Source organism: Ursus americanus, chromosome 5 (assembly GCF_024610735.1).
Source record: "Ursus americanus isolate L20-20 chromosome 5, mUrsAme1.1.p, whole genome shotgun sequence".
Taxonomy (NCBI): Eukaryota; Metazoa; Chordata; class Mammalia; order Carnivora; family Ursidae; genus Ursus; species Ursus americanus.
In genome coordinates, this window is record NC_142131.1 from 28,116,213 (window position 1) to 28,141,289 (window position 25,077).

At 41.0% G+C, this 25,077-nt stretch overlaps 1 protein-coding gene across 3 annotated transcripts in view; it reads left to right on the forward strand.

Moving 5' to 3' along the window:
- Positions 1-24,817, forward strand: part of DMGDH (dimethylglycine dehydrogenase) — a 65,029-nt gene extending 40,212 nt beyond the window's left edge. For all 3 annotated transcript variants that reach the window (XM_045796406.2, XM_087862043.1, XM_045796405.2), the window contains exons 14-16: positions 1,775-1,834; positions 18,936-19,070; positions 24,381-24,817. In XM_045796406.2, the coding sequence (XP_045652362.1) occupies positions 1,775-1,834; positions 18,936-19,070; positions 24,381-24,596 (411 nt within the window). In that variant the 3' untranslated portion in view covers positions 24,597-24,817. The remainder of the gene's footprint in view (positions 1-1,774; positions 1,835-18,935; positions 19,071-24,380) is intronic.
- The last annotated feature ends 260 nt before the right edge of the window (positions 24,818-25,077 follow it).

Genomic DNA, 25,077 nt, shown 5'->3' on the forward strand with positions numbered 1-25,077 from the left:
CAGAGGGAGAGGGGGAGGGAGAAGCACACTCCTCACTGAGCAGGGAGCCTGATGCGGGACTGGATCCCAGGACCCTGAGATCATGACCTGAGCGGAAGGCAGATGCTTAACCAACTGAGCCATCCAGATGCCCCTAAAATGAAGATTATCTTTATCCTACAAAGTTATCAGAGAGGTTAGATAAAGTTCCTAGCACGTAGTGAATTTAATTGGAGGGCAAGGTGGGTTTGAAAGCAGAGACAGGGCCCTTGGGACATCCAGACTGTGGGCAGAAGCAAGTGGGCTCCAAGGAGGGGAGGCAGCTTCCAGGAGCCACGGAAAGAGCCAGGGCTCTGGGGCAATTTGCCATTGTTTTGCAGGAGAGGCGCTCTACTAGGGGATTTTCAGCCTACAGCGGGGGCCTTTGATGAGGCCGCTGCAGGGAGTGAAATAGAGGACGGCTCTGTCCCCACACTCCTCAAGGAATGAAGCAGCAGATGCAGCCTTTGGGAATTAGCCATTTCTCCACCCTCCGGCCTTTCATTTTCTCTTGCTTGCTCTCCGCAGCCCTCCGCCTAAAAGCGCTTCTTCCCACGTCCATCTGATTTCCCAGCGGTGCCAGCACGCCCTCTAGTGGTACCACACCAGTGTTCTGTGCTTTTGTTTTCTTTTTTTTTTTTTCTAGAGAAATCCTGAAACTTTGAGCAGATTAAAAAAATAAATTTAGAGTTGCTCAAATTGATTAGAAATTACGAGAGACCACATTTTTTTAAAGATTTTATTTATTTATTCGACAGAGAGAGAGACAGCCAGCGAGAGAGGGAACACAAGCAGGGGGAGTGGGAGAGGAAGAAGCAGGCTCACAGCAGAAGAGCCTGATGTGGGGCTCGATCCCATAATGCCGGGATGACGCCCTGAGCCAAAGGCAGACGCTTAACCGCTGTGCCACCCTGGCGCCCCGAGAGACCACATTTTATATCACCTAACAAGTTTATATCACTCGTCTGGTTTATATGAGTGCTATGTTGTCTTTTTAAAAAAGTTTGGCTACTTTTTATGGAGTTTCGACCAGTTCGCTTGGTTCAAAAGGGAACAATAACAAAACGAACAAAATCCAGTAACTTCAGATCTCGTCCCAAAGAGTGGCTTTAGCTTCAACTTAAAGTGTATTGTAATTACTCAACCATATATGAAAAGGCTGAGATTCAATCTCTGTTTCCTTTTCTCTTTCTTGAACTCCGTCGAAGCCATTTTCCTACCATCTGCTTTCTCCTCTGCTTGTCCTGATTCTTGGCTAATTATAAGAGAAGGAAATTACCTAATAACTTTTCAAGACCTAACTATGTAAAACTATTATGTAAAAACATATCAGAGTCTTATTTTGGGGAGGATCAGCATGTTGTGGTATCCCTCAGATATTTATTAGTAAAAGAGCCATGGGATCAAACTGAATTTTAGGGTCTAATATGCTATTCCAATGGTAATATTTCCTGACAGGCTACATCTCCATTTTAGATTTAAAAATTACTTTAAAGACCAGTCTGTAACTTTCCTTTCAGAATCTATGTTCAAAATCCAAAAGTGCTTCTCTTCCCTAGAAAAAGAACATATGAAAGTGATGTTACTGAAATAATTTTCACTCATCTAAGATTTAAACTGTGTCCAGGGGCACCTGGCTGGCTCAGTTGGTAGAACACATGACTCTGGATCTCTGGTTTGTGAGTTCGCCCCTATGTTTGGTTTAGAGATTACTTGAAAATAAAATCTTTTAAAAAAACGTGTGCTTCCCTTTTAGATGAACTGCGACACAAATCCCTTGGAAGCTGGACTGGAATATTTTATAAAGCTAAACAAGGTATGTTTACATTCCAAAGTGTTCTTGAAGTAAGTCTTAAAATTCTGAGGCTGTTTTGTGACGGAGCCATGCTTTAAAATGTAGCCAAGTGTGATTATAGGACAAATGACTTGAACATAAATAGTAAGCATTGCTCAGGTGCTTTGTATTATTAAGCTTTTGTCAAATCAGGTATCAGTTCCAACTATTACAGTGTGCTTGTAGATGTAGGATAGCAGAATCCAGTAACTTTAAAGAGTAATCTGAATTCTGGGATGAAAATTACCAAGGATAAGATGTCAGTAGACATTCTCGTCAGTCCTGGTGATTTGTGAAGTCACACGTTAGCTCCTCAAACATACAGCATTAATTGACTCTCCCCGGGTGCTGACAGCATAAAGCCACCTCAGCGGAGCTATCCAGCTGCTTATTAGGCACTTTTTTATATGTAAGTGTAACATTTCAAATGTGTTCAGCAGAAAATGGGTATTTACTGAGAAACCAATACAAGTATGATAGCTGATATTAACAGTCCAAAGGGAATCCCCACATTGGTAGTTCTCAAAGTGTGGGCCTCAGACAGATAGCATCAGCTTCACCTGGGAGCTTGTGAGAAATGCAGATTCTCAGATCCCACCCCAGGCCTGCTAAGTCAGAATCTCTGGCGCTCAGGCCAAGAAACCTGTGTTTTAATTAGCTGCAGGGGATTCTGGTGCACCTCGTTTGAGAAGCACCATCCTACATGGTTCTTGTGGAAAAGCAAATTTATCACCACCTCAATCATCTAGACAAGTCCTACAGCTAATAAATGAAGTGAGCCCTTTGTTATGGACTGAATGATTTTGTTCCTCCAAAATGCATACGATGAAGTCCTAACCCCCACGTGATGGTATTTGGAACTGGAGTCTTTGGGAGGTGATCAGGTTTAGGTGAGATCATGAGGGTGGGGTCTCCACGGTGGAATTAGTTCTTGCGAGAACGGGAAGACACCAGCGCTTGCTTTTCTGTCTGCACGGTGAGGACACGGCGTTGAGAAGGCCCCCGTCAGCAAACCAGAAAGAGCATACTCACAGGGGAGCTGAATCGGCCGGCACCTTGATCTTTGACTTCCCAGCCTCCAGAACTGTGAGAAATAATTGCCAGTAGTTAAAGCTGCCTCGTTTGTGATATTCCGTTTTAGCAGTCCGAGCTGACTCAAACACCCACTGAGTAGTGTCTTAGTTACTGGAAAAGAACTTCACAGCGATGCAGGTAGTGGAAATAGTGAAGGAGAGGACAACAGCTGCTGCTGTGTAGGATACTTGTCAGAATTCCAGAAATAAACTGTCCTGTTCAGGTGCTAATAAGCTAAAGGAAAGGCCATTTTCCCATTCTATGGAACTATGTGAACACATGCATATGAATCAGGCTAGGGAAACTTTTTTTTTAAGGCGCCTGCCTCAAGTTCCCAAATTCTAAGCTAAGATATTAACATAAACATGTATATTTATAGTATTAGATTTTAGGAAAGAGAACCTCCTTAAGGGTTTTAAAGGGACTGTCTTTCTGTACATTTTTCCTATGACTTTTACTTTTATGATGTACCATCTGCCTCCAGGCCAGAGAAAGCAGGTGCTTGGAATTTGGGCAGACCCCTGTAGCAGATTGCTCCTTCTAATAACAGAAGTCTTGGTTTAGCTGTTTAAAATAAGGATAAAAATGGCCTGACTCTTGAAAGCACTAAAGTTCTGTTGTTGGTCACCACTAGGTAAATAGACAACTGACACTCTTGCTTCACAGTGTTTGGGTATTATTGTTTGGGGAGAAGGCATAGATAAATGAGCTCTTTGTGTTGAAATTGGGTTTTTGAAACTCCCTTTATGATTATAAGCAGGTGTAGATTGTGTATTTATTAGTTCCTTTAAATTATTTCAATAACCAAAGCCCAGCTCAGAACTAAGCTGTTTAACAGATAATGATTTTGGTTTATGGTTTGCTTTTTATGATTTCTGAATTGTTGCTTCTCATTTTGGTGTCACAGAGTTCATTTCTAATGCTTTCATTGGGTGAAGGTCCATATAGCCCAAGGACCTGGACCTAAGTGAGCTAGTCTCTTCCAATTTTGTGGACTCGGGTGGTTAGTGGCTATCCTAGTGATGCTAGCCAATTTCCAGGACTGGCGACTAGGTTGAATCCATGCTGTCCAGGTCCAATATGGTGGTTTCACAACTTCACCTTTGTTTTGTAGCAGTCTCTAATATGAACCAGGTTTCTGAAAAACTAACATTGTAAGCTAACCTGTGTAACTTCATAATTCACATTCTGTGTCTAAAAACAAAAATGTTAACAATCTGGCTTCATACTACATTATAAAGAATACATAATGGAAGTTCAAATTGCTTTGGAAAGTTAATGGTCTATGAAAACTGAAGCAGTAGCTAAGACAGAGGAATGTTGATATTCCATAAATATACCAAGAAAAACAAAATTTAAGAAAATCCTAGCATTTTACAATTGTTTAAAATCCTTTTCTTTCCTTCTCTTTGAAGCAAACATATAGAATTCCCTGCTTGGCCCTTCAGTGTTTACACAATTGTATAAGCCATAATAGGAAGAAAATTACTATGGGATGCAGGCTATGTGGGAGCTAGGAGGGCCCCCAGAGATGGCTCAGTACCACCTCCTTTGAGGGAGAGGAGACAGAAGCACAGAGAGGTGAAGTGATCTCTGACTTCACCGTAAGGCTTTCTCACCCACCACTTTCCCCAACAAAGTCCTTTCCCATCAGGGGCTAATCTGCCTTGAATAATTGCCCAGCCATGTTCTTCTGGCAACATAATCCTAAAATATGCATGCACTATATTGACGCCTCCCACAATCATGTGTTTGTTGTAACTGATTTTGTATTTTAAGGTAAGATCAGAGTACCCCTTTAACCATACTCAGAAGGGAAATGGGTGACGGAGCAGGCCTCTGTAGAGAGAACTGTGTTCTTGTCGAAATGGGTACGAGAGTAAGAGAAAAATGGAGTATTGAGAAACCTCAGATGGCAAAGGAGGATAGTGCCTGGTACTTACAGCCTTACTTCCGAGAGTTGTTTGAGCTACAGCCTCCCCACGGCATGGGGTTGTGTGAAGTGCACAGCTGTGCACAGTCAACATTGGGTAAGTACTATTGTTAACACCTGGCGAGGCTGTAGGTGTAGCAGTTGAAGACCTAACTCCCGATGGCTCTCGGATCTCGCGAGGCTTGAAACAAAAACAGTAGGACACATTGTTACTATTCTGAAGCGGTCCGGGGCTCCAGGAGGGTCGTGCAGCCGTACACAACAGTGCCATCTTGTGGAGAGTGAGCATAGAGCCTGGAAAGGAACCATTAACCGGAGCTGTGATACTGGCAAAAAGAGTTAAATAGATATTTTGAAATCTCAACTAAAGTCCCTTTACCTGAGACAACTTATATCATTGTTATTAATGGTATTATAATTCCAAAAGAAGCTACTTCTTGGGGAAAATTAGTGGTTCTGTTTTTTTGGTTTTGTTTTTTTAGTTACAAATATAGTGCATTAGCCCCAAGCAAAAGTCAGCTGCCTTAGGATGGAATCATACATACTATTGGAATTTTCCTCTTGGAAATACTGAAAAGTGTTCATTTAGAGAGAACCCCAGCCAAGATTCAGAGACTGAAGTACAAATGTAACATGTTTAAGGAGATAAAGAGAATTTTTAAAGGATATCCTCCACCCCCAATTTCTTTTTTTCTCACTTATCTTATCATAGGCTTCTAACCAGTAGAAACAGAATAAAGTGATGATAACTGATGTCGGGAAACAAAAGCAAAAGAAAAATTATTAAATTTCCTTAGTTCCTACAACCCATTGACAAGTCCTTGAAACGGGCAGAGTGACCTTCGTCTAGGGACTCAGCTGCCTTGATGTTAATTCTTTGCTAAAGGCAAAAGGCAATCTTAGACCAACCTCCAGGACCCTGTAAGTCTACTTTAACATATAAAAAATTCCTTTGGAAACTTCCTTTATTTCTAACCACCAAGATGCATGTTGGCAATCATCCCCCAATCATATGACCCACTGATAGACATCTGAAGAGTCTCATGACTGAGGTTTTTGTTTTGTTTTTTTAAGATTTTATTTATCTGTCTGACAGAGCGAGCAAGCACAAGCACAGGGACGGCAGGCAGAGGGAGAGGGGGAAGCAGGCTCCCTGCTGAGCAGGGAGCCCGAAGTGGGCTCAATCCCAGACCCTGGGATCATGACCCGAGCTGAAGGCAGATGCCTAACCGACTGAGCCACCCAGGGACCCCTCATGACTGAGTTTTTACTAAACAGTAATAAATTACCTTTTCCCAACAATAGCTAGCCTCCTCAAGGTCCTGGAAACCTTGCTTCCAAAATTCCTTAGAGACTTACACTACCCCTAACCCGCTCCCAACTTGAAAGTATATAATGAGCCACTTCTCATGACCCCAGTGCAGCTCTTCCTGCCCACGGGTCCTGTCCCCATGCTTTAATAAAAACACCTTTTGCACCAAAGATGTCTCAATTCTTTCCTGGCTGTCAGCTTTGAACCCTAATGTCTTTTTCTACATCAGTAACTGCAAAGTAGAAGACAGTGTTCATAGAAAATACAGGGTTTCTCTTTGAGGGAAAACTATTTAAAGCATAACTAGTGAGCAAAACAAAACAAAAAGAGGCAAAGCATCACCAGGCTTACTACATTCTAACTATTCAAGAAGTGTTAACATTATTAAAACATCACAGTGGATCATTAGGAATTTCTTTTTTTTCTTTTTTGTTTTTTTGGTTTTTTTTTTAAAGATTTTATTTATTTATTTGACAGAGAGAGAGAGAGAGAGCCAGCAAGAGAGGGAACACAAGCAGGGGGAGTGGGAGAGGAAGAAGCAGGCTCCCAGCGGAGGAGCCTGATGTGAGGCTCGATCCCAGAACCCTGGGATCACGCCCTGAGCCAAAGGCAGACGCTTTAACGACTGAGCCACCCAGGCGCCCCTAGAAAGGAATTTCTAATGTGTGGTATAAGTACCCAACTCTGGGGAAATTTTAGGTATTATGGTAATAGGGATTGAGGCAGAAAATTTTCAGCGACTCTCAGTTTTGGCTGTATGTTGGAATCATCTGGAGGATGTCTTGTAAATCATATAATGCTTAAAAAATCTGAGGTTCATTCTGCAACCCAGATCAATTTAAAAATCTCTCGAGGTAGCGATTCAGGCAGTGTTTTGTTATGTTGTGTTTTCAATTCCCTAGGTGATTCTAAAGAAGGTTGAGAGTGATTGTGTTAGACCAGTGCTTTTCAACAGGCTGTGTATTACTATCATGGAGAACTTCTTAGAAATTGCCTTACGTCGTGGTTCTCAAGTGTGGTTCACAGACTAGCAGCACCCGTGTTTCCTGTGGATTGGTTAGAAATGCAAGTTATTGAGTACCATTTCCCCAAATCGGAAACTCTGGGGATGGGGCCCAATAACCTGTTTTAAGAAGCCCTCCAGGTGGTTCTGCTGCTCTTTCAAGTTTGAGAACACTGACCTACCCCAAACCAGGCAGATTAACTCTGGGGTAAGGTCTGGGTTTCTTGGTTTTATTATACAACAAAGATTGACAACCACTCTCAGTTCTTTAGCCTTATGCCTGCTGTGCTCCCGTCAGTAAACAGGAGAACGGAAAGACAAGGGATTGGTCAGAGGAAGGTGCTGTACGATGCGTAGTGCATTGGAAGCAAGTAAATCTGTGAGCTACTCTGGCTGGGGTGCAGTTCCTATATTCTGCCCCAAATCTGTCTAGCTCTCTTTCTTGTGCACGTGCGTTCTTCTTCTTCTTCTTTTTTTTTTCTTTTTTTTGAATTGGGCGGTAAAAGAATTTTTTTTTTAAAGTCACCAAATTCTAGCTGTGTGGCTTTGGGAAAGCCATTTAGTTTCATTTTGCCCCTGAGACTGCTCGTCTAGAAAACGAGGGCTCCCTTTTAAGTCTAAAAACCTATGAAGTACCACTTAGCAGAGTAGTTGAAGACCCTTCATATGGTCTCCATATGAATTGTGACATTTCAATTAAGCCATCCTTATTCTCCTACCCATTTCCATTGCTAAATGATAAAGGAAAAGAAAAGGAAAGAAAAAAAGAAGTAAAACCTAGGCTGAGAGAGAGTTTATCATTCATGAAACATTTGTCAGAGTATATTAAGCTAATAGCCATTGAATCAGTATCCTTCTATACATCCAGTTTCTGATAGGAAACAATACTGTTTCCACCCTAAAAGCTTACTTGTGCTTTTCAGCAGCCTGCTTTAAAATTTGCAAGTCTATGGAAACCCTCATCTAGGAATGAATTGAAGTAATTCTTTAGATTGCTTTTATTATATTTTATTTTTTATTTTAATAGCTTAACTAAACATGCAATAAATAGACATATTGAAAGTGCACCATTTGCTAAGTTTTAATGCAAGTATACACGTGTGAAACCCTGACCACAATGAGGATGGTGAACCCATCCCTCATCCCCAGAAGTTGGTTCAGGCCTCTCTGCTGTCCCTACCTCCCAACCCTCCCTACACCCCCACCAACTCCCCAAGGAACTTTTTGTCACGATACACCACTTTGCATTTTCCAGAGTCTTATATAAATGGAATCCTACAATATATACTTTGGTTTTGGTCTTCATTCTTCAACTCGGCACAATTAGTTTGAGACTCATCTGTGGTATTCTATGTGTTAGTAATTCCTTCCTTTTAATACTAAGTAGGTTTCCATTGTGTGTATATGGCACAATTTCTTTATATACTTGATGAACTTTGGGGTTGTCTCCAGCTTAGCACTTTTCTCTTGGGTAAATATCTAGGAGTGGAATGGTTGAATAAAGTGGCAGATGTATGTCAACTTTTTAAGGAACTGGTGCACAAAGTGGTACACCATTTCATGTTTAATAGCCGACCAGCAGCCCACTAGAGTTTCAGTCCCTCCACCACAGCCTCGCCAAACACTCGTCATGATCCACCTTCTTAACTTCAGGTACTCAGTGAGATGAATAGATGGGTCTCATGGATTTGATTTCCTCAATGACTTGATGTTGAAAATCTTTTTATGTGCCTGTCCACCATTCCTGTTTCCTCCTTTGTGAAGTGTCTGGTCAGGTCTCTTACTCTTTTTTTTTTTTTTAAGATTTTATTTGTTTATTCAACAGAGACAGAGACAGCCAGTGAGAGAGGGAACACAAGCAGGGGGAGTGGGAGAGGAAGAAGCAGGCTCCCAGTGGAGCATGGAGCCCGATGTGGGGCTCGATCCCAGAACCCTGGGATCACGGCCTGAGCCGAAGGCAGACGCTTAATGACTGAGCCACCCAGGCTCCCCCTCTTACTCATTTTTCATAGGGTTGTTTTTGAAAGTTCCTGATGTATCCTAGGTACAAGTCTTTTATTAGACACATACTTAGCAAATATTTTTTCCCAGTCTGTCTTTTCATCTAATAGTGTCTTTCAAAGAGTAGAAGTTTTTAATTTTTCAATTTTTAAAGTTATAAACTTGTTCTTCTTATGGATTATGTTTTGGGTGTTGTATTGAGAAATCTTTGCCTAACCCAGTCATAAAAACTTTTTGCTGTTTTCTCCTAGAGGTCTTACCAACTTTTTATGATTAGGCCTATCATATATTTTTAGCTAATTTTTGTATCTAGTTCTAGATGGAAATTGAAATATTTTTTAGCCGATAGACATGGAGTTTCCAGTACCATTTGTTGAAAAGAGTGCACATTCTGAACTGCATCGCCTATGTACCTTTGTCAAATATAAAGTTGTCCAAATGTGTTGAGGACTATTTCTGGACTCTTTCACTGGACTCTGTGGACTTTAATGTCTTTCTTGTTTCCAGTAGCATATTGTATTGATTACTGTAGCTTGAATCAGATTGCGGTAGCCTTGCAACTGTGTTCTTTTTATGTTGTTTTAGTTATCTGAGGTCCTTTGAATTTCCACAGGTTTTAGAATCAGCTTGTCAGTTTATCAAAAAAAAAAAAAAATCCTGCTGGAATTTTGACTGGAATCGCATTGCATCTGTAGGTCAGTTCTAGTCTTCCAACTCATGAACAAGATATATCTCTCCGTTTACTTTGGTAATTTTTAATTTCGAAAATGTTTTGTAGTTTGCAGACTTTGCATGTCTTTTGATAGGTTTATCCTTAAGTATTTCATATTGATAACTCTTTACAGGGTCATTTTAATTTTCAATTTACTGCTAGTATAAAGAAAACAGTTGGTTTTTGTATATTGATCTTGTACTTTGCAATTTCACTAAACTCAGAAGTTCTAGTACTTTTTTGTATTTTTTGTAGATCCCATTGTATTTTCTACATGGACAGTCATGTTGTGTACAAATAGTTTTTCTTTGTCTTCGCTAATGTAGATGACTTTTTTTTTCTTGCGTTATGTTACTGACTAGTACCTCCACTGGTTGAACTTTGAACTGTTACATAGAATTGTTACTTCTTCCTGATCTTAGGTGGAAAGCCTTGAGTCTTTCATTATTAAGTATGATGTTAGCTGTAGGTTTTTCATAGATGTGCTTTATCAGGTTGAGGGCATTCCTTTCTTTTTTTTTTATTGTTTTGAATTACTATATGTTGCTAAAATGTCATTATGATGTATATCAAAATGTGCATAAAATAGTAGAAATAATATAGCAAACATCTGAGTCCCCAATAACTTGTTTTATTAAATCTTGTTACTATTTCTGGGATTTGGATTTTTACTAAGTGGGGTATCTTATTGGATCCATAATGCCAAAGAAAACAGTTTCATCTTTTCTCACTGCTTTGCTTTGATTATATTTTATTTTTTTGCTTTTAAATGTTAACATATTACAGATGTAGTACTCAATTTTTATTTCACTTTATTCTCACTGCTTCCCTTCCCTATTCCATGTTTTTTTTTTTTAAGTTTTTTTGTAAGTAAGCTCTATACCCAGTGTGGGGCTAGAACCCAAGATCAAGAGTCACATGCTCCACCAAGTGAGGGAGCCAGGTGGAAGGCGTTCCTTTCTATTCCTAGTGCTAAAAGTTTTGTTTTTAATCAGGACATGAGATTTTGGCAAATGGTTTTTTGCATCTACAGAGATAATCACATGGTTTTTATTTTTTACTTTGTCAAGCGATGAGTTCCATTTATGAATACTCAAATGTTAACCCAACTTTTCATTTTAAGGACAAAATCCACTTAGTAATGATGTGCTGTCTTTTTCTATATTGTTGGATTTTATTTGATAATTTTTTTTAAGTAGGCACCACGCCCAGCACCGAGCCCAACACCAGGCTTGAACTCCTGTCCCTGAGATCAAGACCTGAGCTGAGATCAAGAGTCAGATGATTACCCGGCTGTACCACCCAGGCGCGCCCCCGTATTTGATAACTTTTAAAAGAAATTTTGTAGCTACATCATCCTTCTAGGATGTGTGACAGCTTGCAATGATTATTTTTCTTTTGAGTGGAATGGAAGCTTCTCGAGTACAAGTTCTGGCAGTACAGAATAACTGTTGTTTACTTGTTTATCCCTCACACCCTGCTCAGGGCTGGCACATAACAGATGCCCAGCGAATAATTTGCTGTTGAAAGTAGTGTCAAGAGCTGATGCTGGAGAAGTACTGAGACCTCAACATGAAGGGTCTCATCTGTCAGGCTAAGGAATTTGGAGTGTATCCTGGTGGCACCAGGGAGCCACTGAAGAATTTTGAGAAAGGAGTGACATTCAGATGACAGAAAACAGATTAAAAGGGAATTAGCCCGGTGACTGGGAGAGCACTTTCCTAATTATTGAAGAAATCCAGTAGAGAGATATCGAAGGCTTCAACTAAAGCTGTGGCCATAGGATGGAGAATAAAGAGGTGTGAGTGATTGGAAGAAGGTAAGATGGAGACCATATGAGGGAGTGTATGTGAAGGGAGTGGAGAGAAGGATCCAGGATACTGATAACAAACAGGGAAACACCAAGGGTCTAGATGGGACATTAGAAGGACTTGTGGGGTTGAGGGGCTGTGGGATAGCCAAGTGACAGCTGAGCACATGGGTTTGAGGACCTCTGCTCTGAAAGCATGGATTTGGGTCGTTCATATATAGGTGGTGATTAAAGACCAGGGGACTGTTGGGAACCCCTCCTCTCTAGCACCCTATACTTAGATCTGCCATGGTCCTTGGCACATCCCGTAATTCTGGCTGCCTCAGCGAGCCTGTGAGCTCTTTGAGGACAGGCGTAGAGTCCTTGGGGCTCGCACTGTGTCTGGTGATGAGTGGGACCTCAGTAAGTATTGGTTGAAGGCTGTGAGTTATGACTATGCCACTTGGCCTAGAAGTGAACAAGTTGCTTAACTGTCAGTACTTCAGTTTTCTCATCTGTAAAATGAAGAAAATATCCGCCTCATAGGTTTATTAGAGGAGATACAGAATATTTGGTACCTCCATACATGTTAGCTTCTTCCATCTTACTGAATTGAATCTAAAAGTACCTAGGGAAAAAGTTATATTTGAGTATTTTTGAAGACCCCAGCAAGAAAGATCTTGGGTCCCTGCTGAAGAATAATAACAGACTTAAGTTGCTACACTAATAATTTAACATGTTGCTAATAAAGAGATAATGAAATTGTGGTCATTATAAACATATGGGAAATGTTACAAAGCTCTGCATAGTGGAAAAGGAATGGAGAGTTGAGAAGCCTGGATTCAAGGTTTGATGCTAAAGTCACTTCATCACCCCGGGCGAGACCCTTAAGCTTCCTGCCTGCTTCAAAGCTGTGATTCTCATGATGTGAAGATGAAAGGAATGATGGTCTACTCTGTCTTGATGGGGTGGTGGGTCACTGGATTGACCCCCTAGATGAATGAACCCGTATACGACTTTATCAGTTGGAGTGTGAGACAAGCCCAGACGTAGCTAGTATTCATCAACTGACTGAAGAAAGCTAAGATTTACATAGGCTGCAGCTTAGGAATGGCCACACGCTTTATAGAGGCATTCCTGTCATTGCTGTTTTTAAATGATGATCCCTGAGCCCCATTTAAAATAACAAATGTTTTGGGGCACCTGGGTAGCTCGGTTGGTTAAGCGTCTGACTCTTGATTTAGGCTCAGGTCATGATCTCAGGGTCGTGAGATCGAGCCCTGCGTTGGGCTCTGCACTCAGTGGGGAATCTGCTTGACAGTCTATCTCCCTCTCCCTCTGGTCTCCCACCCTGCGTGCATGCTCTCTCTCTCAAATCTTATATAAAAGAGAAAGAAACGTTTCAGTAAAGTATTGAGGGGATAAGTGGCAGAAGTCTGTCACCTGGATTTCCATTTCCACTCTGCCACTTACAGTGACAGGTGACTAGCTGGTCTCTCCAACTCTCTCCACACCTGTCAGCATAGGAGCACGATTCTCCCATTGGTGCTATACCTAGTTTCTAAGGGGAGCTTTCTTGGGATCCAGGATGTTACACTGACTGTCTTATTTATGTCTTTGGAAACTTTTGATATTAAGGTAAAAAGGATTTGGGACAATTAAATGAAACTGATTATTTCCTTGAATTTTCTGATAGGTTTTGATTCTAAATAGATGGTATAGAAAAGGTCCTGAACTAGGTTTTTATAATGTCCCTCCTGGTCTGTGAGAACCCACTACGCTGACTCTCCATATCAGATTCTTCTTACCACTGCTTCTGTTAAATTCAGCTTTAGCTACACCTTGCAAACTCTCCATGAACCCAAGAATTACAACCAAAAATATACTGGTTTAATTTGTTTTGTTCCCATGTGCTTTGGGGTAATAGGAGTACCTTCCCCCCCCCCCCAAGATTTGTTTGTTTATTTAGGGAGGGGAGAAAGTGAGAGGGAAGGGGAAGGGGCAGAGGGAGAGGGAGAAACCCGAGCAGACCCCCCACCAAGTGGGGAGCCCAACATGGGGCTCGATCCCATGACCCCGAGATCACGACATGAGCCGAAGCCAAGAGTTGGAGGCTGAACCTGCTGAGCCACCCAGGTGCCCCATGAGTGCTTTTAATAGAGCTAATAAGATGAATAATTATATTTCACGTAAAATCTTAATTTATCATCGTTGTGAATGTTATATTTAGAATATATTACAGATGGTTATTTTAATTGCTCTTACTGCTTTTTAAAATTAATAAATTAAAAAACATGAGCCAAGACTATTTTTGAGCTATAGTCTCAGTGCCCCAGAAATGTATGTTTCTCAAATATATTAACAGCTATTTATACAGTTAATTGGACAGTGACTCATTAAATGTATTTCCGTCCTCAGGTCATCCTGATAGCACCAATTTTAATCACAGCACTTAACTTCAGACATATTTTTCTTCTCTTGTTCATAATTAAAAGCTATTGTAATAGAGTAAAATCTACAATCTCGGGAGAAAAACCAAGTAAAGGAGAATGAAACGGCATTACCCCACTTCAAATCTTTCCATGTCAGGCGCAAGGTTAGCTTGGGAAGGGGGAATGGTCTTCAGAGGTAACTGTTACCTTTCATTAGTGTTTTAAGTATGTGTTCCTTACTTTTAATTGGGTTTTTGTGGTTTTTAGTGTATTTTCATTCATGTCTAAGGCCAGTATTGCTGACCAGATCACTTCCTAATTCAGGGATATGCAGATACAGATGTAAGATTTTATTAATAGTAACCTTCAGAGTTGGTTGCAGAGAATGATGCAGTGAGCATCATTCAAAAAAGGTTCAGAGTACCCCAGAAATAAAGGAACATTCTGTTGAGTATTTACATAAGCTGTGCCTTCCAATGATGGACTCTAGGTATAGTCACTTTGAAAAATGTACAGATAAAATCTAAAGGTGGTGATTTGGTTTCCATGTAACCCTTAACTTGGTTGGGCCTTTCTCTTCCATAAACTGGGTATAAAATTACTTTTCTCCTAGCAATGTCATGAGGATTAAAGGAGGTCATGAATGTTTATCCCTCAGCAGAGTGTCTGGAGCATAGCAAGTGCCTAATAGATTATCAATAGTACTTACTACTTATTTTCCCTGAATTTATTAATGTGTCTCATCTAAAGTTTTCTGAGGTCTTCCCCCACTTTTCCTATTTCTTGTGATCCGCTGACATCTTATGCTCCTGCTTAGTCTTGGGTTAAATTGTGGTTTTGACTAAGGTAGAGTTAGCCCCCCCCCCGCCCCGCACATTTGGTTCCTCTCATTCCACCACACATGCCCAGGTAGCTCTTGTCTAGCATCCCAAAGGGACCCATTTCTTTCTTCTTTCTTTTTCTTTTTTTTAATAAGGTGAAAAAACTTAGATTTAGTCGTCTGGACTAAGTGTAGATGACCCCAATTTTGTTGGCAACATCCAAGCATCATAGTCAGGAGCCAGTCGAACATATGCCTTCTTTTCTCCATCGGGCCTGATCAGGGTGTTGGCCTTGGTCACATCAGTGTCCTAGAGCTTCTTCACAGCCTGTTTGAGCTGGTGCTTGGCGTCCTAGACATCTACAGTGAACACAGGTGTGTTGTCTTCTATTTTCTTCATGGCTGACTCGTGGGCAGGGGAACTGGATGATGGCGTTGTGGTCAAGCTTGTTTCTTTTGGAGGGATCCATTTCTTTCTTTCTTTCTTTCTTTCTTTCTTTCTTTCTTTCTTTCTTTCTTTCTTTCTTTCATTTATTTATTTATTTATTTATTTATTTATTTATTTATTTATTTATTTTTAAGATATATCTATTAGAGAGCAAGGGAGTGAGTGTTCGTGTGTGGTGGGGAGAGGGGCAGGGGAGAGGGAGAGAGAAAGAGAATCCCAAGCCAACTCTGAGAAGAGCGTGGAGCCCAACCTGGGGCTCGATTTCATCACCTCGAGATCATGACCCCAGCTGAAATCAAGAGTTGGACGCCCAACCAACTGTGCCACCCAGGGGCCCCAGGAAGGGACCCGTTGCTGAAAGCTTTGGTCGTGGCCAGCTTTTGCCACAGGGGTAGCAGACATTGGCCTAAGTGGTTCAGGACTGGGCATGTTGTGATGTGGAGGGAAGGAGTCACATCTCCTCAGGGGCCTGCTAGAAGCCACAAGCACATAGTCTATTTATCTCTCAGTGCCTCCTGCCTAACACAGTTTCTGAACACGGTGGGGGCATAACAGCAGTTGAGTAAATAATTGAAAGAAAATTCTCTAATAGGGACTCAGGAAGACCCAAAACCTTCAAGATCTAAATGACTATCTAACGGGGAAGATCCAGATTCCATTACAGGAGATAAGGAGGCTGCTTGGGATCTCCTGGCACTCCACAAATCACACAAACTAGCTCGTTGGCCGCTCAGTATGTTGGAAGATGTTTTTCCACACAGCGTATGAGACTTGTTTTTTTTCATTTTAAATTGATTCCTATATCAACAAGAACTCTCAAGAGCACCCCTTGTCATCATATATCCATGGTAGCAAAAAGATCTTTTTAAAGGTCTTGCTTTAAAAAAGATAGCAAAAATTTATTATTCTTAAAGTTCTTTCTGTATTTAGAAATGTTTTAACTGTAATGAACTTTGGTTTTGTTATTAGGCAGAACTGGTTCTGAACTCAGGTTTGGCTGCTTGCCACTCAAAAATCAATCCTGGAGAGAAAAGGGTGGTGGGAAAGGAAGGTGCCTGCTTTATTCGGGAGGCAGCAACCTGAGAAGGTGGTGGACTAACATCCCCAAGACCATCTTCCATGTCTTGGCGAAGGCAGAGGGTTTACAGGGGAAGGCGAGGGACCTGGGTGGTGGCGAGTGGGCTACCCACATGGGAAGCTGGTGCCCAGGTGGTTAGTTGCACATTGACATGACCCTGAACAGACTTGTTCGCATCAGTGGCGGCTGTTTATGAATTTGCCTCCTCAAGGCCAGTGGTCTCAGGTCTCAGGAAAAGTAGGTTAGTTTGGCTACCCACTAAGGAACTTAAGTCAGCAAGCGAAGAGTGCATCAGCTTGAAGCCAGTTAACCCTTGAGACCCGTTGGAATGCTGTGACAGTTTGTTACGACTTCTGTTATCATGAATTTGTCCTACATATGAATTCAAATGAATCAGACTTTTTCTGTGGGTTGGTTGTTTTGTTTTTTTCCAGCAGTCCTGTCTTAAATAACATCACGTCCAGCTGTCTTTGATTTTTTAATCCGGCTCATAATAAAGCTTTATAATTGGTTCTCACCATCTGGATTACACTGGGGAAGGTAATCGGACTTTCATTTTGCAATTATTTTAACCTTGGCCAACGGAAACTTTCAGTTTCCTGTCAAGGTCAGCAATTTAAAGTAGCAATATCTATAGAAATCATATTTCATACATCATTGTGGGCTTAGCCTAGAAGGTCCGAACCGTAAAGGAGTGAACTGGGAGGTGTCAGGCAGAGGGTATGTGAGGACCCTCCCGCTGCTTCACTGAGAGGTTAAGGAGACTTACTGTGCCCAACCCTGAGTGTTTTGTGTGCAGAAAGAGCTGTATAAATCCTAAATGTTGGTGGCAGAGGCCATTTTTGGCATGAGATACTCTTCTCTTTCTTCAGCCAATGAGGAAATTAAAGTTGTTTCCTTTCTTCTTTCATGAGAACTCTTCTGAGAATTTCCCCCCTCGCATTGTAACCTGTAATTAATCTCCTTCATAGAGATGTGATTTGTGTATTACAGATCGCCCATTTCCCCGGGTAAGACCAGAGATGCTTGTTTGGCTCCCTTACGTAGAAGGCTTAGCCCATGCCCCTCCGGGGTCAGCCTTCCCTCCTTCCACTCCTACTGCTCTTGGCCTCTGACCAGTTTCTCACCCTTACCCTGTGTTCTTGGCATCCTGGTTACGTAGAACTCTGTCTCCTTTCTTAGCTAAGTGTCTCCACTGAGGAGTCATCACTCACCTGTTTGTTGTAGGCATGTGACTAATCAATGTAGAAGTCCTGAAGTTTGCATGATTTCTACTTTTTTTTTTTTTTAACCATAAGAATAGACTCAAGGTTATCCCTGGAGCAATGTCACCCGCACTTGTGTTGCACTGGGAATAACCCTGAATGTGCCCAGGGGAGCACAGTAGGAATAGGAGTGTCATCCATCATGTGTTGGATAGAAGGAGGAAAAACAAGGTTGAAAAGCGTAGTGTTGGGGCACCTGGGTGGCACAGCGGTTAAGCGTCTGCCTTCGGCTCAGGGCGTAATCCCAGCGTTATGGGATCGAGCCCCACATCAGGCTCCTCCGCTATGAGCCTGCTTCTTCCCCTGCTTGTGTTCCCTCTCTAGCTGGCTGTCTCTATCTCTGTTGAATAAATAAATAAAATCTTTAAAAAAAAAAAAAGCGTAGTGTTAGAGAAAACACTCTTTGATCAAAATGTCTACATCTAACTTTGTAACCCACACAGGGCCTAGCATGAGGTGTCACACGTAGTAGGGCAATAATACATTCCTGAATGAACTGATGCAATCTAACAGTTGACACATTTCTTGGACCACTATTCTGAAGAAGGGGGAAAAAAGTGCACCATTTTGGGGTTGTTCTGACATCACATTGCAAAGACACAAATATCCTTCTTTTTTTTTTTTTTTTAAAGATTTTTTATTTATTTATTCAACAGGATAGAGACAGCCAGCTAGAGAGGGAACACAAGCAGGGGGAGTGGGAGAGGAAGAAGCAGGCTCATAGCAGAGGAGCCTGATGTGGGGCTCGATCCCATAACGCCGGGATCACGCCCTGAGCCGAAGGCAGATGCTTAACCGCTGTGCCACCCAGGCGCCCCCACAAATATCCTTCTTGAAAGAGGCTTACTGTAGGTAGAAATTGAGTAGTACTTGCTCACTCCCATCCGGTAATGCTGTCCAGAGCCATTAGATCCAAGGGTCGCTTTCATAATCCCACATCGCAATATCATGCCTTCTGTTTTTCTGCCTAGGTGGTTCTGGTAAAATTGTTATCACAAGTTATTACCCTTAAGTCTAACCTATTCTGAAGGAAAAGGTGGCTGATACTGTCATTTGAGGACTAAGAAATATTTGTCTAGACGTTTGATCCAATCTGTATTTTTATTTGATGTGTAATTGGCGAGAAAATCGCAAAGACAAATTTAAATGCTTGCATCTCTAACCTTGTCACAGTGTCTGAGCGTTCATTCATCATCATTATCTTGGATTCCTGCAGCCAGCAGACTTCATAGGAAAGCAAGCACTGAAACAGATTAAAGCCAAGGGGCTGAAACGGAGATTGGTCTGCCTCACCTTGGCAACGGACGATGTGGATCCAGAGGGAAATGAAAGCATCTGGTATGATGGCAAGGTGAGTGCCGAGGACCTCGTGGCCAGGGGCCACTGCAGTTTTTCTGCACCAGAAACCCTCCTTGTCTCGGTTGCCTTTCAGAGTTCTGTTTTTTAGGGGTTGGTTTTGTTTTTTGGGGGTTTTTTTGGTTTTTTTTTTTTCTGTTTATTTATCTATTGGTTGGGTGACACACTTTGATTCTGAGCTGACATTCAAGAAGCAGAAATCAGGTAACTGAAAGAAAAATGAAATGCTAATTTTTAAAAACATAAACTTCTCTGTGTTTTGATTAAAGAAAATAAAACTAAGGACTTAAAATACAGTGGGCAGTGAGGAAGGTATAATTTTGAGGCTCAAATGATCTACTTGCTTACCAAGTCCGTATCTGTGAATGCAAGAGATGGATTTTATTAAAAAAAAAAAAATTGGCATTCTGGTTTCGCTTCTTAGAGATCTTTGAGAAGGAAGTAATTCTACCCTTAGCATATCTGCAGAAAAAAAGTTCCAAATGAAAATCTCCATGACAACAGAGGGTAGAGCCTTAGAAAGTAAAGTGAAAGGTATAAACTATTTAGTTCTTCAGAAAGAGTGAATGTCCCTTCTTCCCATTTGGGAATGTTGTTGAATTCTGTCTGTTGGTATTCAGTAAAACCAGATAACTTCCTGGTGGAACTTCATGCTTTTGACTTTTTACAACTATTTGTAAGAGCCAAGTTTGGTTTATGATTTTGCCGTGTGTTGGCTGGGCTTATCAGGCAGATGAAGTACTCTCCCCTTAGACCAAGGGGTGAGCACATGGCCATCGAGGCTCATCGGAACAGCTGTTCCCTATTGAACAAGGTCGGCTTGGCCAAGACCCAAAGACTCAGAGATTTGGTTCCATGGGTTTTTTTCTCATTCACTGCAGCCTTCTTGATCCTTGTTTTCATTTCCCTCTTCTCTTCAGTGACAAAAAGAGCACTGGAGGTGGGGAAAGCCAGTGGCACCAAATCTCGGTGTTTGGATTACTAAAAAAAAAAATGGCCGTGTGGGCCGAGACGTGGATCGTTTCATGTACAACTAACATCTACACAGTTTCTACTATGTGCTGGATATTTCTTATGTACTCATTTAATTTTACAACATCCCTCCCAGGTAGGATTAATCAGCCCATTTTAGAGATGAGGCTTTGGGGTTCAGAGAAGTGAAGTAACTTGCTTAAGGTTACACAGCTAGTGATGGACAGACTGATTTCTGACCCGGGTATACATGGACTTTGCATTGCTCACCCTCCGTTCTAAGCCATGCTGAATACTCCAGTTAGCTCTCCTCTCTGTCTCTGCTCATGTCCCGCTGTATTCTCTTCAGCACTTAATCATAGACCCACAGTTGTCCGACATCCCAGAAGCAGATGGATGTTATTAGACCCTGTGAAGCTAACAGACTCTCAGATTTCGAGCTCTTTCCTAAACACCTTACCCTTAATTGTGCTGAGTTCATTCTCTGTGAGCCTCTTAGCTCACTGTCTCCCCCTCCTTTCTGTTCTAAATTTCTGGTTCAGATCTCTTAATAGTACTTCACATTTGCCCACGATCGCCACTGTAATCACCTCTGCCATTAACTAGCTCCTTCACTTGACCTGATCTTAGCCTCTCTGGGCCTCCATCTTCTCATCTACAAAATGATGAGATCACGTCTTGGGTTCTTTGCACCTCTAATTAATTTTTTTCCCTAGTCATCAAATTTCCCCCACCTCCTCTTCTGTTTCTCATTTTTTCAGTCTGTTCTCAGCCAGTTTTCTAGTATGGTCTACACCAACCCCTGCACTGGCTTTCTGTTTTGGCCATGGGATGACAGATGATGCTATTGTGGGTTTTGTTTGTTTGTTTGTTTGTTTGTTTGTTTGTTTGTTTTTAGAGAGAGAATGAGAGTGTGCGAGGCGGGGGCAGAGGGGCAGGCAGGGTCAGAGAGAGAGCACGAGTGGGAGGGGCAGAGTGAGAAGGAGAGAGAGCATCTCAAGCAGGCTCCATGCTGAGTGTCGAGCTTGGGGCTCAGTCCCGCAACCCTGAGATCATGACCTGAGCTGAAATCAAGAGCTGAATGCTTAACTGACTGAGCCACCCAGGCGCCCCTGTTGGGAAGTTTTAAAGAAGCTGTTTTGTATAAAGGATAAACTAATACAAGTAGTTTCACTAATCTTAGCAACTGGTTAAAGCAATTGTCTCTTCAGCAACTGCAGACTTGTATAGAAATGAGATTCTTTATGCATTAGGATGAATGTTGTCCTTCAAGTAAGTAAGCCTGTTTTTTTTTCTTCCCAATTATGTTGCCATCGCTAAATATTTTTCTGAAAATGGCTGGAAGAGTCCGTTTGTAAGGCATCCAAAAGAATTAGTTCTGTCACTAATCTTAGTCATGTTATTTTTTTTAATTAAAAAATTTTTAAAAGATTTTATTTTTAAGTAATCTCTACACCCAGCATGGGGTTGAACTTAAAACCCTGAAATCAAGAGTTGCGTGCTCTACCCACTGAGCAAGCCAGATGCCCCAGTCATATGTTAATTTTGGCCAGAATCTTTTTTTTTTTTTTATGTTAGTCACCTTACAGTATCCTTAGTTTTGGATGTAATTTTGGCCAGAATCTTGATTATGGCCATGTGTACTTTATTCATCAAGCTTGGTTAAAAATATTTTATAGTTCCAAAACAAAAGGTGTTTTGTAGAAATGAAGTTTGGAGAGTTGAAAAAGCAGTCTTTTTTTATTATTTAAAAACAAAAGCACACAGGGACAGCCAAAGAAATACAGTGTATCATCCAACTTAAATTACATTCTCTCCTTCAAAGGCCGTCTACCCTGTTAGCTCCCCTAAGTCAGAGGGGTCTTGAATTTTCACAGAGAAACAAGAAAAGGCTAAACGTAAATGAGGATATTGCTTATGTTGGTAAAAGGAAAGCCAGTGTTTAACAAAGAATATGAAAACCTGCTAGGCAGAGGGTGGGTACAGGCTGTTCTGGTGAGCAAAAAGAAGGAACGGGTTTAATTGAATCTGGAAGATTTTAAGGTAGAATAATATAAAAGTGTTGCTAGGGAAAACCTTTCCTTAGAAATCTAGTAATAAGATACAAGGAGAGTCTGGACTTCTAAAATACTCTGGGCTACCCAGCATTGGATTAGAGAGAAATTAAAGGGGAAACAAAAGCAATCTAGCAGAAAGCAGACATTCATTAAATGCATTAAAAATAGCACTCGTGCAATAAATATGGTATTTCTTCACATTACTCATGCAGCAACAACTACAAGATGAATCACTGCTGGGATTTTAAGAGACGCGAAGTCCTGGGGAAATGGTTCGCATAATGCCTGAAGAGGGATGGTAGGTTTTTGACCCAGTGAGTTAGGGGATTTAGCCAAGAGCCTTGCTTTGTCCTCTTGTTTTCTTAAGATGCTTGCCCAAGCAAATCAGGTTACCTCTCCAGGGCTCCAAGCACAGACCTCAGGTTACAGCCTAGGGAGTGAAAGCAAGGTTACCAAGAAAGTCTTCCAAAAGCTGTGATTAAAACTCCAACCTTCCTGACCCAGATCCCTGCCTTATTTTACTTAACAATGTTCTAAAGGAAAAAACTATTTTAGGGGCGCCTGGCTGGCTCAGTTGGTTAAGCGTCTGCCTTTGGTTCAGATCATGATCCTGGAGTTCCCAGATTGAGCCCCCTGCTTGTGCACACCCTCTCTCTCTCAAATAAATAAAATCTTTAAAAAAAAAGAAAAGAAAAAAAAAGAAAAACCATTTTAAAGCATAGGTGTTCTCTCAGCAACACCTTGGCAGTTAATAATCTACCAGAGGAGCTTTTACTAATGAATACATTCATTTTTTTTTTTTTCTTGGTCAACCGGTTCTCCCCATAAAAAGTTCAGAAATGATATGGAGAGCTTCTGATTTGGGGTTTCAATGAGATAATTACAAACTGGGGCTCTAGAGCCAGGAGTCTGTATTTAATGTCGTAAACGTGTCGGCATCTAAAAGATGAGAAATGTTGTAATAAGACCGTTGACTGTAGCGGACTCTTCGCTGAGGCAGCTGAAAAGATCACCAGGCTGATTCACGTCTGTGAATATTTTGAGCACCAGCTACAAGCGGCTTGCTGTGCGAAACAGTAAGGCTGGAGGATTAGCGCAGTGTTGTGTAGCCAGGAGAGGCCATTTTGAGTAGGGCTATATATCATGTTTTGCTTTTGTTGTCTTCCTTCTACAATTTTTAGATATGGTGTTTTAACCTGACATTTTCTATCGCCTTTTTTTTTCTTTCTTTTTTTTTTCATTTTACTGTTTTTTTTTTCACCTTTTCCTTTATACCCAGTTTTGACTCATCCTCTTATCTTTATAACAAGCCTGATTAGATTTTTTTTGTTTTTGTTTTTGGTTTTTTTTTTTTGCAGCGTAAAGCCTTTGTTTTCATCTCCTCGGTTTTGTTTCTTTGCTCAGTACTCTTCTCTGGTTTGCCATCCCACGTGATTCCATTTGATCCTCCCTAATGTTGGTTGCTCATGCCTGATCCCATGTCTCCACTCATCCTGGAAAGTTTCAGCCCCTCATTTCCACCTACCTAATTCCACCCACCTTCCAAGTGAACAAATCCTGGCTTGATGATGTTTACTTCCTTGGCTTCTTGGTTCTATTTTCATGGATCTCTATGTTAATTCCTCAGCTAGTCTGGAAGCTCCCTCAACCTCACTCATGCTCTAGAATGTCCAGCAAAACGTTTTGTACATGGTAGATCTAGAGAGGGCAAAGTTAATATTAAGTGCCTAGCAATTGTCAGGAATTGCTAAATGCTGTGTATTCATGGAATGTTCACTTCACATTGACTAATGATATATCAGTCGTTTAATTCAGCATTCTTTCGGCAAGCCATTTCCTCAGCCCCAACAGGAACAGTTGACTGCATTTACGTTTGGATTTTTAGAGTTTTTTTCCCTCGTATCTAGTATTGCTGTGCTAGTTGGATGATGGAAGAGAATTTTTTTAAAGTCTAAAATGAAAGCATTTGAGTCTTCCTCCCATCAGCTCTCTTGGCATGAAACTGAGCAAAATAGTGCCAGCTATTAAAAAAAAACAGGTGTGATTTAAAACTGAGAAGTTTGAGGCTGTTGATAGGTATTTTGAGAATTGTTTTTCATAATTTGTAAGCCTACTATTCTCAAAAGTAAAGTTTTCTTCCTGGTGTTAGCCCCACACACAGTAATCCCTAACACTTTCAGGTTGTAAATTAAACCTACTTTTGAAGTATTTAATCTAGAGAAGAGGAGCACAGAGCTATGGCCAAGATGCTGAAGATTGCTGGTCTTGTTTTTCAGGTGGTTGGCAACACGACATCTGGAAGCTACAGTTACAGCATCCAGAAGAGTCTGGCATTTGCCTATGTCCCTGTAGAGCTAAGTAAAGTAGGACAACAGGTAGAAGTTGAACTGTTGGGCAAAAATTACCTAGCAAGCATCATACAGGAACCCTTGGTATTGACAGAACCAACCAGAAACCGGCTTTGTAAGAAAAGTGGGAAGGACGAAATTTGAAAAAGTCCTTCAGTAGGCAACTGAATTGTGTTAGGTCTATGACTGTGCCAAACATCATAACTGATTTTGGGGAGAATACAAGAAACCAAGAATTCAGTTCAAAATCCTCAAAATCTAGATTTATAATCTTAATAAAACCTTTTTCAGTTCTTTCCTAAGCAAGAGAGAATAATGGGTTAGTGATTTACATTGTTCTTTCAAATAAAGATATTTGAAATGAATGTTTCTATTAACCTATATTGTTTGTGAAACTCAGCAAAATATTTAGGTGTTCGCTAATATACAATCACTATGATAACTGAATTAGAGAATGTTGTATAATTTTAGGAATATATGCTTATGGTTCTTGTACCTGAAAACAAATTGTTTTACATAAAAACAAATGCATTTCTAATGATGGGTTTGTTTCATTGAGAAACAGTAGTTGAATAAGGGATAGTTTTAATTTTTCATTAAGACATCTACGATGAAAATAGTAACA